Source organism: Cibotium barometz, chromosome 8 (genome assembly GCF_041138505.1).
Source record: "Cibotium barometz isolate CiBa-2024 chromosome 8, ASM4113850v1, whole genome shotgun sequence".
NCBI lineage: Eukaryota > Viridiplantae > Streptophyta > Polypodiopsida > Cyatheales > Cibotiaceae > Cibotium > Cibotium barometz.
The window spans coordinates 5,762,667-5,782,996 of record NC_141053.1 but is presented as its reverse complement, the minus strand read 5'-3'; the positions used below and the strand labels follow the sequence as shown (position 1 = coordinate 5,782,996).

The window sequence follows — 20,330 nt, the reverse complement described above, 5'->3', positions numbered from 1 at the left end:
GCGGTTGAGTCGTATGCGTGAAGCATCTCTGTCTGGCCAAACAATGACACGCGACTCCACAAATGTTTCGAACTGCAAAGAGTTCAAAAGTAGTCTTTCATAACCAGGATCCCACCGAGCCAATAAAAGAACTTCATGCCAAGAAAGGAGAATATGCGATAAAATGTGAGATGAGCGAATACGGACAGGATAGGCCGCATTCACAATGTCCCACCATGAAGCCTGCACACGTGTCCGTCTATGTGACAATCTCTCCAACTCAATCAAGTCACGAGCCATGAATACCCAAGGCTGCTCCTGCAAAAACATATCTTGAAAAAGCGCCCACCTACGTGACCCATAATATTTCCTTGTCTCCTCCACAACATAAACCGAATGGGAGAAACCAAACGGAGAAGAGATTTATGCATCCAAGGTAGCAAAGGCAAAAAATAGGAAATCATGCTAAGCATAATAACATGAGCTACCTTAACCCTCACGTGCATAGGCCACCCCTGAGCTTTCCAATACACAAATTTATCCAAGATCCGAGCAGAAACCCAAGCAAGAAGCGCTTGGGGGTCCACATCCACACCCACCGGATACCCAAGATGACGAACAATGTCTCCTGTATGCACCACACGGCCTTGCCACCCTAATGCCTCAAGATCAAATTCCGTGCATACAATGAGGGCTGATTTTGTTGAATTTATTTCAGCCCAGAAGCCAATGCAAAATTATTCCAAGCTTCCATTGCTCGATCTATATTGGCTTTTTCGGCCCTGAGAAACATAAAAGTGTCATCCGCAAGGGCTTGACCAACCAATTGCGTGCCATAAAGGAGATGCAAACAAACCACTTCACCATGAGATGCCATAGCATCTAGGCGAGATAACATAGGATGAGTGCCAATTGCGTGCCATAAAGGAGATGCAAACAAACCACTTCACCATGAGATGCCATAGCATCTAGGCGAGATAACATAGGATGAGTGGCAATGGCAAAGAAAAGAGGGCTAAGAGGACAGCCCTGCCGGAGAGAACGGGTGAGAGAAATACCATCCGAAAGTCCTCCATTGAGCATAATCCGCGTGATAGAGCCACAGCCAAGTAAATGCACCAAATTAGCCATTTTGGGACCAAAGCCCATGGCTGTCATTAACTGAGAAAGGAAAGACCAGGTGACATTATCAAAAGCTTTTTCAAGATCCAGTTGCACCATCACGATCTCTTGCTTCTTTGCCTTGGCATAATCCACTCCAATTTGAACATTAAGAATATTATGCAAAATATTCCTGCCATGCACAAATCCACATTGATATGGATAAATAAGAGTAGGAAGCACCTTCTGCAAGCGATTGGCAAAAATCTTTGTAAAGATTTTATACATAATACCCATAAGTGAGATCGGGCGCCATTGAGCCAAAGAAGTAGGTGAAGGGACTTTGGGCAACAAACGAAGTATGCCCAACTTCCAATCGGCAAGCATATATCCCTCATCCCAAACCCTTTGACAAATAAACGTCAAAGGCTCTGCAAGCCGATCAGCATATTTTCGGAAAAACTCATTTGTCAAACCATCCCAACCAGGGCTCTTTCCGATGGGAAGTTTGGAGAGAACAGCTTCCACTTCCCCTTGAGTAACAGGAGCATCAAGCTGAACCGCCACATCAGGGTCAACTTGATATCGTACCTCAGCAAACAATGACTCCCTTTTGCAGCCAGGACAACCGGCGAGACATCCTCTCGAGGGGCAAGCAAATCTTCATAAAACCTGATTCAATGCTGAATAACCTCAGAAGGTTGAGTAACAAGGTTGCCTTGAGCATCCATCAGCCCAACAATATTCTCACGCATATGTTTTTGATGCAACTTATCATAGAAGCGATGAGATTGACAGTTAGCATCCTGCAAAGCATCAGGACGTGCAAGTAGTTTAAAGCGAACATATTGTGCTTCCTGCACCCTAGATAGCTCCTTTTTCAGCCATTTTATGGCATCCACAACTTCAGCATCCATAGAGTCAGTAAACATGAACGCCTACAAGCCCTTTAAAAGCGACAAAAGAAGAGCCACATGCTGTTTTTGTATAGAGGCATTAGCAAGACCATAATGCCGCGCTAATTTCCGAGTGTTGGTAAGGAACATTGGCCAAGCATGATAATCAACCATGGACACTCTTGTGGAGAAATGTCGTATCAACTGACGCATATAAACATCATGCTCCAAAAAAGTGTGATTTAAGCGCAAAGGCAAGCGTCCCAACAAGCCTTTATATGTATCCACAGGATGATAGACCATTTCAAACACAAGCGGCCAATGATCCGAGAAAACCTGTTGCTGATCAACCATCATAGTAAGAACCTCTGGCAAAAAGAGATCTTGATGTAAAATATACATCCTATCCAATCTAGCATAAGTGCCCCGAAACTGTTGTGAGGCATAAGTGTAACCCCTTTCATCTAGATGCAACCAACACCACATGTCTTGTTTTAGCGACCTTGCTGCAAAAGCTTCCCACGCCATTCTCTCCGGGCCATCCATTACAAAATGAGGCAACATGGCTTACTCGCTGGAGACACACATATTAAAGTCTCCCATCACAAAGCCAAGATGAGAGATTGAAAGAGCACACAAGTCATTCCACAACAAACGGCGTGCACGAGCATTATTTGGAGCATACACCCCTAACAACCATAAAAGCGTATCATCCCAAACAATCTGTATCACTAGAAATCTTCCATGAACATCTTGAATCACAAGAGAAGACTGAAACTGCGAACGAACAGCAAACATAACACCTAACTGCAAAGCAGGATGTCCGCTGTAGAAAACGTGAAACCCCTTATATACAAGGGCTTTGCCAACCAACTTATGCTGCTTATGTTCAACTGCACAGAAAACATCCCAACCATGATAAAAAGTTGTACGCCAAAGCCTGAACTGCTTTTGGCGCGAAGAAATACCCTTTACATTCCATTGTACAATTTTCATAAGCCTTCCCAGAAAAGAAATTAACAAGGCCGTATACTAGGCCCAGGACAATCTGCCAAATCACGAATCTTTTGAAGCATTGCATTTTTAGACATGGTATTTGTGATCTCAGACTGCCCTTGGAGTTCCCGAGCACATGCCGAAGGGTAATGACCATCCCATGGCGAGATGACCTCACCCTTCGAACCAAACACAAGAGGCAATTGTTGTTGTGCTTCTTTTGTTAGGCAACTTCTAATAGGATAGCATTCTACTCTATCCACCCCAAGAGCCCCTGTACCTTGAGAAAGTTGGCCTCCCGGCCTCTCAATCCTGGTCTGTTGCTAGGCACCTGAACCCAAAGGGCGACGAGCATATGTATGTAAGGGCCCTGATGAGTACGCAAAGGCCCCCGCCAAACAGCATCTGAGAAACCCCCCCGCGGGGCAGCAAATCGTGTCTTTTTACCACGTACTTCCACCCATGGTTGCTCAACCTCATTCTAAATATCCACATCTACATCCATGTGCTGGGCATCATGTAAAGGAGCATCATGCTCATCTTCCACGGGCAACTGCCCATCAACGATATCCTTGGTAGCAACAACTTGTTCTTTCTTAGGACATTCGGAGACAAAGTGGCCCATCTCACCACATTTGAAACAGTGGCCAACAAATGTATCCCACCTCAATTCATACATTAAAGGTTGCAGCTCAGCCATATTGACACGCAAATGTGTCGGCCTAGGTCTCCCAGTATCCCACAACATGCATAGACGATTTCGGTTTCTAGATGTCATTCGGGGCAACACCAAGACATCACCGATACCTCGCATGAGACCTGGTAAAACACGCCAAAACATTGGTGGGAATTGTTTCACTTCAACCCAAACTCGGCAAGCCTGGTGCAACATATCTTAGTACTCTGCCATAGGCTTCCACGGAACCACATGAACCAACTGCCCATCCAAAAAGAGTGGCTCCTACTCCAAGACTGCCCTACGGGGTTTCGAAGTGCGAGAAAGTATTTCATAGTTGATTTGGACACCATTTCAGAGTACAAAGGGGATAGTTTGGTCAGACTAAAAACCCTAATTCAATAAAAAATAGTGCAGATTGAATTCAAGGTGTTTACATAGCTCAAGAGCACTATCTAATGGCTTCCAAATTAGCCAACAAGTTTCCAATTACGTTACTGTTTGGATTGTCAACCTCACATAGTTGACTTTCAACTAAAAGTCAAAACAGAGAGGTATAGGAGTACTCAAAGTGGCGATTCAAGGTGATAGAAGTGTCTCGGACCATCATAAATCTCCTCAAGTGCCTCAGGCGACACCAAGCGGCCCAACCATGCTCTAAGACGAGGCAACAACGGAATACGTCCAGTAAAGAAGAAGCTAGCAGCACGATCATGAAAATTTGCTAGCTGTTGTAGCAATCCCAGGTTGATCTACTTTCCTTTTGTTGACTGCCACTTTACCTTAAAGGTCTCAACTTTTTACTTCATACCTAGTGATGAAAAAATAATGTCACCTAAACTATCATGTGTTTTTTGACATGGATAGCTAACCCGATGTTGCAAAACATTGGGGGCACCATACGAATCCAGATACAGGGCTACAGCTCGTACTTGTAAAAATCTTGAAGGTATATCTAAAGTTCTATGACCAAATAACAGTTTTTCAAAACCCAGCTGCAAAACCCAAGAACTCCAAGAAGCCTTGGAGAATTACCATAATATCCAGATATGAGCTTGAAAAGCAGAAAAATAAAATGTCTATACTTCTAAATTAAAACCCAAAGGAAATACTTTAGGTACCAGCACATCAAGAACATATTAACTCCGAAGCAAATTTTACCAGTCCACTGATCTTTGTTCGATTAAGTAGCTCTGATGCTAATTTGTCAAGAATATGCCGATTCATAGACAAGCCTCTCATTGCCTCCTCTTCTGTTTCATCTGCATACTGCAAAACAGTAAGAAGAAGTGTCAGCAACGAAGCATTAGTAATATTTTGACTAAACTAAATTATGGTGGTTATTGGTTTTTCTGAGACATAGATGTCCCCAAAACCCAAGAAAAAGATCCTTCCATTAGAAAAAGAAGAAAAACACCTGCTCAAGAGTACATTACAACCCTCTACGGAGGTGATGTACAAAGATTGGTGGTGGTTGTGGGGGGCCCATCCATGGCTGGCCACTCCCGGAGGAAGGCTACATCCAAGGGGGTAGGGGAAAAGGCCACACTAGAGGCCAGTATTGTCAGGCAGTACCACTACCAACTTGGGTGAAAGAGTCCCGGGCTCCAAGTGTAGAGGAAAGCTGCCTGATGTTCCTGCATAACTTGTGAATCGTCCCACCCTATAGGCACTCACACTGGCGCAAGATGGTGTGAATGATGTCTGTCATGGTCTATGTGGGAGAGTGATATGCCCCGTAGAGCCTTACAACAGTGACTCCCCATGGGCGTGAGAGGGAAACCTGATAGCCTCAGCTCCGGATCCATGCCATCATCCTCAAAAAGAATTGCTTATCCCACTTCGAGGCTGCGGTGCCCTAGCTAAGCAGACCTCCACTCTGCATTATGAATAGACAAAAAATCTGTCATCAGACCAGCAAAGCCTTCAACTAATCCCAGGGGCAACAGCACTACTACTCCAGAGCAGCAACACATCTGCAGGAGGTCGCTAGGCTGCCCACTATCGCAAGCTACATGCCCACCGCGAGGCTTCTTTGAGAACAAGAAAAAAAAGAGGGGGGTTATCTTCTGCCAACAAAAGCTGCTCCACAACTGCTTCCAGAATTTTAAAAAGGACATGAGAAGATATACCATGAGCCAACAAGTGTAGGGAAGCTGTAGGTGCCGCACTTACATCATGAAGCTATATTCTCCAGCCCAAACGAGTTGAGTAGGAAGAAGGACCCAGGGGCCGGGGAGCGAGCTGGGGAGGGGAGGGGGGGGAGGGTGGGGGATTGTTTCCGTGCTAGTGCTACTCACCTGGGCCCCATAATAACTAAGTTAGGGGGGGAGGCAGTCCTCTCACACCAAGGCCACAAAGACTTTCAGTAAAGAGAGAAAACAATATTCCACAGATGTAATGGTTGTACAAGCCCAACTGGGCACTTATTAGACCCATCGGTCAGGTGTCCAGGAAGGCTAAGTCTTCGTCAAGTCCTTGTCCAAGTCCCGGGTGATTAGGTCTGGCCATGCACTTATATGATTACTAATAATGGTCATTTTTGGGGCAATGGTTGTGGAGAGCACATGGGCACCCTTCAAAGTGAATCACTTGGGAAGAAGGGACCAAAACGAGGGGCACTATAGGGCGCCTAGAGTAACAGCGCACACCTTCTGAGGCTACGTATGCCAACCCTAGCCCTCTGGAAGCATATATATAGGGCTGATCTGAGGCCAAAGAAATCATCTTGATAGCCATCATCTTGTGGGCATTACTCTCAGCCAAGAAGCTAGTGGAGTTATACTCTCAGCATCCAGGCCAAGCTAAGGAGGGAAACGCACCATAGCAAGAGAGCGATCAGGTCATGCTTGTGCAGAAGGAGTCTCAGCCCATTAACACACTTCATCATCAGCTCCCCATCATCAAAATGCATCCCATTTGAGTGGTGCAGTTCTACACACAATAGGTGGTCAGGATAGCAGCATAACACACTGGCAGATGCAAACAAGGGCGTCACAGGGAGGCCAATGTACAGCAGTAGGCACCCAAATCAAGGGAAGGGTGGCGGGGGTTTGTTCCATGTTACTGCTGCTCACCGGGGTTACATTATAAGTAGGCCAGGGGGGCAGGCAATCCTCCCACAACAAAGGCCACTAGGAGGGATCGCAAAGACTTTCAGTGAGGAGATAACAATATGCCGCACTCACCTCAGAAGCAAACAAGTCAGCCCCAATGGAGTAGAGCACAACAGCACACCTCTGAAGTGATCCCAACTGCACATAGGCCACAGAGGGGGGGAGGCATGGGTTTGTTTCAGATGAGACCAAAGATCAAAAGGTGGATGACATGACGGAGGAGATCACCACCTAGACTAGGGAGGAAGCGAGGCAACAAGGGTCCGCCACTCCAGGGGGCGGTGAAGTCAATGCCATCAATAAGGGTGCCTCCCACCAGCAGCCCATCAAGTGAAGTCAATGCCGTCAAGTCACTCTATTTGTGTCTCTATAGGAAGGTGGGAGAAGTGAAGCCAAGATCTGAAAGATTGTGCTGGTCCATGATCCCAAGCCACACCCAAAAATATGGGTGCGGGACCCTAGCATTCCAAACCAATGTTTTCTGTAGATGACCATGTTCCGTAGTAAAGGGATACAAGACGCGAAGACCAGTTCATGATAGCCCACGCTGGCTGCAAATATGTTATATACCTAGATGAATCCAGCAACATGCCCAAATTAACCTTTTAGGAACGTGCATGTTATATACTCATGGTAGTCAACCCACAAGACTGTAACTATCAACTCCATTATGCATAGTATGGACTAGATACTACGACATCCCCACTAACATCATCAGTGCCCAATAGTGGGTGTTGAACTCTGTATCAAGATATGCTCTCACACACGCACTCCACATACACACACACACCAAAAATAAGAGCATACATTCACACAAAGCCGTTCGTGATGAGTTTCTGTCAAACCTCCAGAGATGCAGCGCAAACTCAGCCATAATGAAGCCTAGCCATAATGAAGCCTAGCACTAAGGGAAGTAGCAAATAGAAAAAATTAGTATAGCAGATAAGTAGTTGATAGGGCAAATCCACCCTCTAAAGATAGAAAGAATAAGCACAATATCAACTGGCCGCAACTCGGACGAAAACTTCACAATGTGAAATCTGTTCACCAAAGAAGTATTAAACTTGCAGACGAGGGCCAAAGTGAAGATCCATCTAAGTGATCTAACTCCTCCTCTTTTTTTTTTTTTCCGGAAAAACGATCCTTCTATTAGTTAATGAGAAAACGCCATAAGGCTACAAAGCTCACCTCACAAGGAGGGATAAAACACACAGTGAACACCTGAGCTCCACCCCCGTGGCTGGCCGCTCTCTGGGGGGGGCTACCTAGTAGTACATGTGGGAGGTGAGAAGAGCCAAACTGGAGGCCTATAGTGCCAAGTGACATCCTCGCCCCTCGCGATGAGGGAAGGGCCAGGCTGCCAAGTGCGGAGGAAAGCCTTGCGGCGACCTGTCATGCGATCCGAGTCGCCCTGAAGTTTCCCCTAATGTCCTCTCAAGGTGTGAATGATGTCCACCCAGAGGGCCTGTATGACCTCCGCCGGTGGAGTCGCCTGGCGGTCAATGGCCTCCCTGCATCGGGCGCTCCATATGTGCCAAGCCGTCATGCTGCTGATCAGCTCCCATCTGTGCCCGTCCCCCTCCTGGGAGACTGCCGAAGAGAAGTCTGGTGTCGGAACCACCGCCATCGCCCTGTCAGAGACCTGGATGGTCGCACTGCCAGGGACGTCCTCATATCCAAGGGCCGGGCCGCTGTCCGTGGCCCAAGCCACCGCACCCCACGTCACCATCATCTCACCTGGCGAGCCTGCAAAAACCATCCTGAGAGCGCGCTGCCAGACCTGCTGTGCCTGTGGGCAATCCCATAAGCAATGCCGCTGCGACTCCTGTGCATGGCCGCACCGAGGGCAGGACGCTGGGTGTCTGCCAAAAGCTAGCCAGGCCCCCACAGCCAGTCCTCTTTGCGCTGTAAGCCAGAGAAAAAGCGTCACCTTCCAGGGCCGGAAGCTAGCCCAAAGGCGCTGCCAGAAGTCCCTAAGAAAGGCAGGGGAGAGCCCCTGTCTCGCCGCCAATGCTCGGCCGCCGCCGGGGTGCCCGCTATCCTGTGCCTCTGAATCTGCCGCCCCAGCCTCGTTGTGTACTGAAAAAAGGGGATGCCTGGGCTGGTAGGGGCCGAGTAGGGATCTCGCCAAAACCACTCACCTGGATCCCACTCAAGGCGAATAAGAGGCCTGCTGTCCCAAGCCCATAATCTCCAAGAACAGTCCTCCCCTATCGAGGCCGGTGAGGGGTCTACATGCAACTGTCTCTGATGAAAGCCGACCACCCGCACCCTCTGAAAAATACAACCCTGGAGCTCATCCAAAGCTAGTCGTGTCCTCTGAAGCTGGCCACCCTCTCCCACCTCGAAAGTGAGTGGGGCGACTCTCTCTGCTGTGCCGCAGACCGCTAGAAGGATCTCATGCCGAGTAAAGACGCCCATCCACTGTGGAAGTGGAGGGTCCTGTACTGGGGTCCGCCACTCCCGGGGGATGGCCGCCTCAATGTCCTGTCTCATCAACTCTCTGCCCCTCATCTCGCTGAGTCTCCTCTCCTGAGCCTCTAGAGGCAGCTGTTGAAAACATATCCAATCGTCTAGGGACTGGGCTGGGCCGGAGCTCAACGGGCCCCACGACACGTGAGACCGCGATCCAACCATATGACCACTGGGAAGTCGGATCAAGGGATTCCAGATCAATGGCTGCCTCAGGCGCTCCTCATCGGTGCCCGGGGGAGTCTGGAAGAGTGACGGCCTCAGATGCGCCCAGACCCTCAGAAGGCTAGCTGCAAAACGCTCCTCGAAGCCAAGGCCCACTCCTCTGGATCGCTGCTCTGTAAAGATCCACCTGATGCTGGGGGTCCAGGGGCCGCTAAGAGGAGGAGTGCGGCTGAGAATCCTGGAAACAAGAAACTCCTTCCACGGCTCAGCGCCTGGTAGGAGGCCACGAACTACCAACTTGCCAAGCAAGGCTCGGCTTTGGCAAATAGGATCAACAATGCCCAGGCCGCCTCTCTCCCTCGGCTGAGTGATCACAGCCCATGCCACCTTGGCCCTGGCGGGCCGCCCGTCGCCACCGGACCAAAGGAAGTTCCTGATGAGCCTCTGCACCTGGCCAATGCATGCCCGAGAGAAGGCCCAGTAAGAAGTGATGTACCACATGGTAGCAAGTAGAACCTGGTTGGCCACAACCACTCGGCCAGCCAGAGATAAACGAGCGGTACTCCAATACAGAAGCTTCTTCCGAATGCTCAGAAGAAGGGGGGCTATCTGCTGCTCCGGAGATATGTCAATGCCCACATAGCATCCCAAATAGCGCACTGTAGTGCCGGGGGGCAGCCACTAAAAACCATCAACTGGCCTCCAAGTCGGGGGAGGCATAGAACTGACCCACAACCCACACGACTTGTGCCAGTTGATCAAAGCGCCCGAAGCTCTGCAAAACCTGTCCATGGCTGAGGCGAAGCGGCGGAGGTTCTCCTCTCCTCCTTGAAGATAGACAGCAGTGTCATCCGCAAACTCCGAGTCTAGGAGCTCCTCCGAGGTGCGGATGGGGAGCTGGAGGCCCCGCAAACCTGTATCCTGTGCCGTCAAAACAGTGCTCATGGCCTCCGCCACAAAAAGAAAAAGAAAGGGCGCCAAGAGGCACCCCTACCGCACCGAGCGCGAGAGCTGGAACCTCTCTCCGCGCACGCCCTGTATCAGCACCTGGCTATGAGCCGATGTGTAGAGTGCAGAGACCCCACGGATCCAGTGAGGGGGGAAGCCCATCCTCTCCATAGTGCCTTCCAAGAAGGCCCAGTCCACCCGATCATATGCCTTCTCGAAGTCGAGAAGGAGCACTGCCAGATCCTCCTGCCGAAATCTAGCCAAAGCCGTAGCCTCCCAGAAAGAGAAGATGTTATCCAGGATGCTCCTATCCTGGATGAAGCATGTTTGCGTGGAGTGGATGATGTCCGGAAGGTGAGGCTGAAGCCGCCTGCTGATCGCCTTAGCTAGGACCTTGTAGGCCGTGCCTAGCAAGGTGATCGGTCTCCACTGTCTAATCTCCAGTCTGTCTCCTCCCTCTTTGGGGATCAAGTGAATCAACCCCTCTGCCATGCTGTCCGGCATGTCTCCCGACTCCATAATCTCCTGGAATGCCAATCTGAAACCCCTATGTAAGAGACCCCAGTACCTCTGGAAGAAAGCCACTGAGAGACCGTCCTCTCCTAAGCATTTGCCCCGAGGAAGTGCCTGAAGAGCCTCCTCCAGTTCCGTATCCGAGAAGGGGGAGAGAAGGGAGTGCTGCAAATGGGCCGGCACAACCGGTCTTGTGAAGCTCCAGACTGCCTCCCGAGCCTCTCTCACCCTGTCATCTGCTGGCTCTGCAGAGAGCAGATCCCTGTAAAAATCTGTGGCTATCGCCCGAACCCTGGGGGGATCCACCACAACCTGGCCATCAGCCTGCCGAAGACGCCTGAGACCCTCTCGTCTGAAGCGAGGCCCTGTCGCCTCAAAGAAATCTCGAGTCACTCTGTCTCCAGCCTGTGTCCAAAAAGAAGCCCGAGCATGGAATCGGAACTCCACCCTCCGCTCCTCGATGGATCTGATCTCTGTGCGAGCTGACTCCATCTGCTCTGAGATCCAAGGGCTCCTAGGATCCCTCTCCTGGAGTCTCTAAAGGGACGCTAGACTCCTCCGCAGGCTCCTCTCCTGCTCTCTGAAGGCCTCCAGACGGTCCAGGGCAGCCTGTCTGAGCATCCTACTGATCTCCTGCAAGCCCCTGGCAAGATCGCTGGCTGCCGATCCTCTCCTGAACTGCAGCTCCTGCCACACCTGCTCAACTCTGGTCGCAATCTCGGGCTCCTCTATGAGACAATCTGGAATCCGGACGCTCTGGCCTCGCTCTCCTCTCGTAGGGTCCTCGATCTGGAGAAGCACTGGAAAGTGGTCTGAAAACGAGGAGCCTGCAAGTATGCCCACAGTGCCACCTCTATCACAAGCCCACTCATCAATGTAAAACCTGTCGATGCGGGAAAGGTTAACTCCTGTGGCTCGTCTATCCGAGCGCGAGAAAGATAAACTCCCCTGCAACCTGCCAAACTCCGAGAGAGTCCATGGATCCTGGCCTCTCACCTAAAGCACTAGTTCCTCCCACGCAGCGAGCTCCGGCCCATGAATGGTCTCCTGGCTGCCCCCCATCCTGTCCTCTGCATCCTCCAACATGTTGCAATCCCCCCCCTAGGCACCAATGGCCTGCCATGGGGAGGGACTGCCTAATGGTGCTCCAGAACTCGGCTCTCTCGGTCGCCCCATTAGGGGCGTAGAAGTTGAGGAAGCCAATGCGGTCTTCCCCAACCCGAAGGATGATCCACTGCGCTTGACCCTGGACCAGAGTGCCAGAATCCACAACCTCGGATAGAAGCTGCTCGCTGACTGAGATGCATACTCCACCCTGGTTCCCCTGGGAGCCATATGCCGGTGACCAAAAAGTGTGACTCCTGCCTGGCAGGATCTTCCCGCAGGTGCGGGTACGCCTGGACGAAAGGTGGTGTTCCTGGATGAAAAGGATATCTATGGGTCCTCCAACGAGAGCCCTCTGGATCTCCTGGCGAATTCTGCCCCAACCAATGTAGCAGCGATGTCCACCGAGACCCTGGATATTCCATGAGAGGATCCTCATGGATGAGCTATGGCAAGTGAAGCAGCTGCCACAAGCTCACCCCTCTCAGCCGGCCCGGATGATCTGCCCTCCACTCTGTGAGTCTTGGGCGCCGGCTTGGAGGGAGAATAGTCACTGTCTGTCCGGGTGCGGAGTCTCTCCAAAAAAAGGGTGACCTGTCTCTGTGTCCAGCCCCACTCCGCCTTCGCCCTGTCCAGGGCATAGGCGTGAGACCAATCCTCTGCATATATGTATCTAAAGGTAGGCTGCACCCTCGGGGCGGCATGGAGGAGAATCAGTAGCACCGCCTCAACTGAGGTGTGGACCGGATCCGCCGCCAATCTCCTATACCAAACAAGCTCATGCGGGCTGAGTGTAATCAGGTCTGCAATAGGTCCGTGAACCCCAAGTCACTGAAGTGGTGAGAAAACTCCAGTATCTGATCACGAAAAACTTCCTCTACAGAGTTGCAATCCCATGCTGTGTCTGGGGCAACATTGAGAGGAAAGGAGAAGGCCACCAGGCTGCTCACCACTGAAGGAGAACGAGAGGGATGGCACACCACGCAAACTCGCAAGGGCGCGACCAGTGTCTTGAACGGGCCAGCATCCAGCTGGAGGCACCTGAAAAAACCGTAATCCACTGGGAGCCCCATCACTCGCGGGGGCCCCCCAGGGGAGGCTGGAGAGAACTCTGTGGGTGGCGGGCGAAGCTAGGATCACCATCTCCACCGGCCCGGAGTGGCGGTGGAACAGCCGCTGGACTGAACTCTGGCCTACCCAGCTGCGCTGCCCGGGGACAGTGGGTGGTCTGGCGAAGTATCCTGGAGAGGCCGAGGGGGGGATGGGGGCTCGTGGAGAGGAGGGGGGAGAGCGAGGAGAGGATGGAGAGGCATCTGCCAGAGGATAGGTGTAGGGGGGGCCGCCGGGGGAGGCTGGTGGGGGGGAGGGGAGGGTGGAAGGAGTGCTCTCCGGGTGAGGGGAAGAGGAGCCGGGGGTCGCAGAGTGCGGCCCGGGATCCTCAGGAATCTGCTCCATGGAGGGGGCGGGGCCCCCCGCGGGGGGGAGGCGGGAGCGGGGTCTCCACGTGGGGGGCTCCACCGGCGGCCTCAACGGGCACTGAGTCTGAATCCTCGTCCATCGGGGTGGGACCTGCTGGCCGCCTATCCCTGACTGGAGCATAAGTGCGGGTAGGTGCCTGGACGCCAGCCAGAGTCGCCTGTCCGCCAGCCTATGCTGCCTGCTGGCGTCCGACAGTCCCTGCGGGCCGGGCGTTTCCGCCGGCGAGCCTCCTGCCATCCGCCAGCCTCCTGGGTCAGCGCGGCCTCCTCCGCCGGGGCCTGCTCGTCAGATGATGGCGCCTGCTGAGACGAGCCAGGGATGTCCGGTCTCTGAGGTGGATGGCCACCCCTTGGGTCTCCTGCTTGGGGGTCCAGAGGCGGCAGAGCGTGAAGGATGAACCCCCTTGCGGGGACAGGCGCGGGCGAGATGGCCCATCTCCCGACAGGTATAGCACTGGCCGGGGACGCCTGAATACTCCACGCGCTGTATCAGATGTCCTCCAGAAAGACAAGGGAGGAGGATCGTCTTCGGGGTCAAAACCGTGAGTCCATCGCGCCAGGAACGCCCGGGATGAGCGGAGGGCAATGGGGCTCCGAGCCAGCACCATCTGAGCTGCCTGGGGGGACTCGAAATCCACTTGGTAGTAGCCACGTCCCAAAAAATCGACGCTGACGATCTTGGCAGGCACACCAACGAGGCTGCCTTGCAGAAGGTCGCGAAGCTCTCTCCGCATCGGACGGCTACCCACTATCTTGCAGACCAAGGAGGAGGCCTCAAGAGCGGATACTGTGGAAACAAACAGCTGATGATCTGCAGCTGTGAACTCCAGACGGAGACCGGAATCGGCAGGGGTAGTCGGAGCGGCTTCCATGGAGTCCTCCAGAGGGAAAAGGCCAGAAACCGGGGTCACCAACGGGAGGGACACAGCCCTACGAGGAAACGGAGGGGCGAAAGGTTAGAGGATAGCGGGGGCGGGGCGGGGGGGGGGGGAGGGGGGGGGAGGGGGGAGCTGAGGCGGGGGATAGCGGTGGGGGGAGGGGCGAGACGGAAGGGGAGGAGAGGGAGAAGGCGGGGGGGAAGAGCCGCGCAGCGGAGGAGAAGGCGGGGGGGGGAGAGATGGCGGGGGAGAGAAGCGAGGCGGAGGAGAAGGCGTGGGGGGTAGAGATGGCGGAGGAGAAGGCGTGGGGGGTAGAGATGGCGGGGGAAGAGATGGCGGGGTGAGGAAGAGATGGCGGGGGTAGAAAGCGAAGGCGTGGGGGGAAGGAAGAGATGGCGGGGGAAGGAAGAGAAGGTGAGGGGGGAAGAGATGGCGGGGGAAGGAAGCGAGGAAGGAGGCGGGGGGGGAGAAATGGCGGGGGAGGAAACGAGGAAGGAGGCGGAGGAGAAGAAGGCAGGGGGGGGAAAGAAGGCGGGGGAGGATGCGAGGAAGGAGGCGGGGGAGGATGCGAGGCAGAAGGCGGGGGAGAGATGGCGAGGAAGGGTGCGAGGAAGGAGGCGGGGGAGAGGACGGAGGAGAAGGCGGGGGACATGCGGGGGGGAGAGGGGGGCGCGACGGCGAGAAGCAGCGGGAGGGGGAGAGGCGGAGCTCGCAGGCGCAGATCCGTGATCTAACTCCTTCAATGCCAACGTCCTCCATAAAAGGAGGTGTGGTTGGCGATGCAAGAAAGCAAGAAGTCCTTCTTAAGGCCGTGGACAATTAGCTTGCCATGAAGTATCTTTCTCTATATCAATGTAGCGTGCACCATCTGTCCTAAGGTGCTGCATGTAATAGCCTGAGGGTTAGCCGCAAACCTAAGCTAAGGAGGATTGAAGATGTTCATGATGGGGATGTATGCAGAGAGAGAGAGAGAGAGAGAGAGAGAGAGAGAGAGAGAGAGAAACTCAACTCAATGTTCTAGAGAGATGATTGCACTACTCAATGTTGATTAGATTGATTATAGATGTGTTTTGAAGTACACCAAGTACATGCTTTTATAGGTTGCAAACCTTATCCTTTGATTCACACAAATCAGACTCACATATGGGGACATATGGCACACACTTATCCAGATAAGAGGGTGTTCACACACCTATAGGCACACTTACATATATATGAAGTGTTCACAACTATACAAACATTTTTTTTAGTAAAAAACTAGTGTTCTATTACCAATGAGCAATATACATGGGGAGGATGTACTTGAGAGAGAAGTCATCCAAAGAAGAAAGCTAGAAACAATAGAAAAAGACTTCAAACTATCAGGTATCAATAGCCTTGAGCCGTCCATATTAGATAGTCATGTAGGGACTGGGAAGATTGGCACGAAAGAAAGCATAAGCATCTACAGAAGGCTGTCAAAACATAATATGCTTCCTAGCCTTCCAAATAGTCCATAATGTCCAGTATCTCATCCAGATCATGAAAGTGTCGAATCCAGCCATGCAAGATGGCAAACACCAAAAATCCAGAATAGTTTTCCTCCTTTGAAGGATGGAAAATGTCCTCGGAGATTGGGAGTCAGTGCTTGCAAGAAAATCCAAGAATCCGTGCAATGCCAAAGAAGATGCGGAACGGACTCTGCGTGTGATCCACATCTACAACATTTATCATTGGAGATGTGTCGTTCTGCCAAAAAAGTGGAAACTGGAAATATTCCACAAGGAATCTCCATAAGAATAGACGTGTTTGAGAGGCAACTTACAACCCCAAATTAGTCAAAGCCTTTGTTTCCACCATTTAGTATTCTCATGCAATCCCCATAAAGTATCGGCATGACGCTCGATCCACAAGGAAGGAAGCAACAAGTTGTACATGAAAGCGCATCCAATCGAAGAGAACTGGTATGACCAACAAGTTGCCAATCATCAAGTCTATCTTGATTATCCAAGGGTGGGATGGGTTCAAAAGGCCGCAACAGCGTGGTTATGGTTTTCCACACTCATCTGTGATGCAGACCCAAGTCTAGGTACATGAGCCGTGAGTCTGGGCATGTAAACCTGTAGACGTGAGTCTACATGTCTGAGCCTAGAATGTTTCAGACAGGCTGGTGGGAAAGTCAACACAAATCCCTCATCTGTTACTACATCCGCCACAATGTTAACTCCAATGAAGGCAAAAAAGAAGGCCTTTCGTGATTCCTATACTGCAAGTGGTTGAGGAAACATCGAAGACCAATGAATGCTTTCCAATTGAAAAGAATTCCCAATCACTGCAGCTCTATCATGCTAGAGAATAAAAGACAGATAACTTCCAATGACAAAGAAGGGATGATGCATAAGGGCTTCCCGAATTTTCCCTTCAAATTTACTAACCACTGCTTCCCGGTGAGAAACGTGCCAATTGCCATAAGCTCTAGTCTTGATTGAAGCACACATGTCTACAAGTATTATGGCCCATGGCTGCCGAAGTTGAAAAAAAAGTGGGAATCATGGTGGCCTTTCTCGCCAAGACATGATAATGGAGATGAAGTATATTTAATCCACCATGCATTTTCGGTGTGCAAACCAAAGATCATCTCAGAAGACGCAACACTCTCGTATGATGCTTGGTTTTCCACAACAATTCAAAGGCATCAGACATAAAAGTATCAATATCAATTTTGCGCCAAGTCAATAGCGACAAATAAACTTGTGCATAGGCCATAATGATCGATTGAACAATTATGAGCCGCACATGTAAAGGCTAGGGAGAAAGCTTCCAATATACTACCTGGGCCTTCAATTTCTTCAATACCCAATGAATGACATCCTATACCATGCCAGTGGATATCCCAAATGTCTAACAACGTGGTCAGGTGAAATAATTTATCTTGACCATAACAGTGCATACCAATCACAAGAAGTCAACAGAAGTAGTTGAGACTTAGAAAAGTTGATATAAAGACCAGCTGCTTTACCAAATAATTCCAAAGTTCTCATGATGCACTTAAGATCATTTGGATCATTTTTGGGCATGAACAAAGAATCATCTACATAGGTCTGGGCGACAAAATGCGAACCATTGGGTAGCTGCAGACCATGTAATTTCCCCTGTGCAGTCGAGGCATCCATGTACATCAAAAGTGAGCATGTGACAATCGCATAGAGTAATGCACTAAGAGAGCATCCTTGACGCACAGATTTTCGCAATGTCCACTTCGATGAGGGATCACGATCCAAAACATACTAGCCATACTATCTTGATATAACCAAAATATAGCTTGTTACATTTTACGACCAAATCCCATTGCAGCCATGACCTCAACTATGTAGTCCCATTAAATTGTATTGAAAGCTTTTGCCACATCCACTTGCATAACAAGGACGTCTTGATAAGTATATTTGAAATATTCCATCGCCAAATATACATTAGCAATATTATCCATAATTTGTCTTCTGGAGACAAAACCATATTGTTGTGGATGCATACCATGAAAAAGTAGTCTACCAATACGATATGCGAGCATTTTAGTTGCCAATTTGTAGATAACTGGCATCAACGTGATTGGTCACCAATCATTAAAGGATTCTCCTAATGCTTTTTAAGGTACCAAAGTCACAAGGCCTTCCTTCTAGGAAGTAGGCATACATCCGGTCTCCCATGCAACATTAATCATGATCAAGATCGGAAGTTTAAGCTCATCCCAGAAGGTAACAAAGAATTCAACCATCAGACCATCCCAACTAGGTGACTTCCAACTTCCCATGCCACATAACACACGTGTCAGCTCTTCCTCAATGAAAGGCAAACCATATCTCAAACTAGATTCATTGTCTACAATGGGATGCACAATTTGAGAAAATTTTGCGAGCATCATGAACATCAGCATCCACAATAGATGAACTCTCAAATATGTGCTGATAATGATGACACATTCAATTGCAAGCTCCATTTTCGTGGATGTCCATGTGCCATCAGATTTCTTAACACACAATTTTGTGTCTCTGCCTATCAATATGCAAGCTTAGCAACTTTTATCTTGGATTTTCTTACATCTCAATCGAATTTGCCATTTTTGTATCTTTCCTTGTTGATTCACAGAGACACGCGCTTTGGCTTCACACAATACATTTAATTGATCTTGTAAAAGAGTTTGAAGATGGCTCAGTGTCGTGAGTATGTAAACTCATGGAAGGGTGGTAACCCTAGTAAGTATGTGAACTCATTGAAGGGTGGTAACCTTGGTGAGTTATCTGAACTCGTGCACGGGCAGTTGCTTTGGTGAGTACAGTACTTAGATCGTGTATACAAGATGGAAAGTTGAGAGATTTGAATCATTGTGCACAAGCATTTGCCTATGAAATGTGCTTGCATGTGTGACTTGTTTTGTTGCCTGGACATTGCCCGGTATTTTGCCTGCTAATGTCCACGGGCATTGGGGACACCTAGACACCCCATGGAGGTGTGTGTGCACACGAGTTTGGGACTAAGGCAATCATTTTATGTGTTTTGCAGGTGCTAAGTGTGCACACTTAACCCTATTTAAATATTATTCCTTTGTTTACTAAAGTTTGCAGGTTCGTACTCATTAAAGTTTGGGCGGACAAACTTATAAGTTAAAAGAGAGTTCACATCGTGCTAGACTTTATTAATGTACCACGGCCATTTACTTGTGATGGGCACCCTGGCACTTGGACTAAATCCCACGAGTTACTAAAAGAGGCTGGTGGAGGTATTTTTGAAGCCCACGAGTTGATTTTCTAGGAGCCTGGTGTGCTGGGCAACGCGTGGGAGCCAAAAAGGGCAGGAGAAAAGCTGGTCGACGCCTTCAAGAGAGAGCATAGGGCTGCTGGACAGCATACACAGGTGCCATAGAGCTGGTTGACGGCTTCAAGAGAGAGCAGAGGGCTGCTGGACAGAATACAGAGGATCCATAGAGCTGGTCGCTCCCTCTACAGGTGTCAAAGGGCTGGTCGACTTCAATAAACAGCTGCTGTAGGACTGCTCGATTAGGGTTTTCCTCTTCTATACTGCTGGTCGAGTTGCTTACAAGCCACATGTAGCTAGTCAACTTGCATACAGGTTCTCTAGGGCTGGTCAACATCTTCTCGTGATTCTCTACAGGTTGGTTGCACTGTTTTCAGCATAATTCCAGGAGATATCAAGGATTTCATTGGTCGGAACAGATACAAGATGTGCCTGGCTACTACTCTGCTCTCTGGCTGCTAAACCATTTGGCCGAAGTACTGTCCTGGACTGTTATGGCCTGTTTGGGACTGTCTGGACAGCAAGCAGATTGTTTTTCAGTCATGAACACAAAAAGGGTCTTGTTCCAGGTGAGCCTGGTGAACTCATGTATGATCTGGTGGAACCTTCAAGTGGCCAGGAACATTCCGGGTCCTCTACCCTAGCTCATGAGCCTAAAACAACGGCCCAAGCTTCCACTGTGGAAGAGACACTGGAAAAGGTGACACCACCGGCATCGAGGGGGGAATTTGTCACAAGCGGGCGCGTGAATACAGAAACTAATTGCCAAAACACAGCATACATTTAGCATCCATCACATCATAGGCATATGCCAATACATCTGTCACAAGTATCAAAAACAAATACATCCTAAAAAACACCAACAGATAATCTTGCACATGACACAGCACTAGGGGCTGAAGTTGGGCCAGCGCCCCCTTGAGGTACCTTTATTACCAACAGAGTATTCCCAAGAGATCACACTGCTCGGCCAGCACCAGATTTATCCAAACCAGTGAAATATAGCAAAGAAAATAGGCCCTCGGTCACCAACCCAGGGCAAAACAATCACCAACTGCTCTCTCTTGATTACCTCGGGGCATCTGTCAGGCCCACCCGAGTGCTAGTACGTGATCACACCCTCAAGTCATTGGTGTCTATTATTCTCACAGCTTTACTGGATTCATAACAAGGTTTTGCATCCACACTTCCCCTGATGATGCAGGGTAACCCCAATGCCC

General features: G+C 50.2%; 1 protein-coding gene across 1 annotated transcript in view; it reads right to left on the bottom strand.

Annotated features, from left to right (window-relative positions):
• Positions 1-20,330, bottom strand: part of FTSH12 (FTSH protease 12) — a 208,898-nt gene that overhangs the window by 34,514 nt on the left and 154,054 nt on the right. Inside the window, exon 17 of the mRNA XM_086801201.1 lies at positions 4,810-4,917. Within this exon, the coding sequence (XP_086657327.1) occupies positions 4,810-4,917 (108 nt within the window). The remainder of the gene's footprint in view (positions 1-4,809; positions 4,918-20,330) is intronic.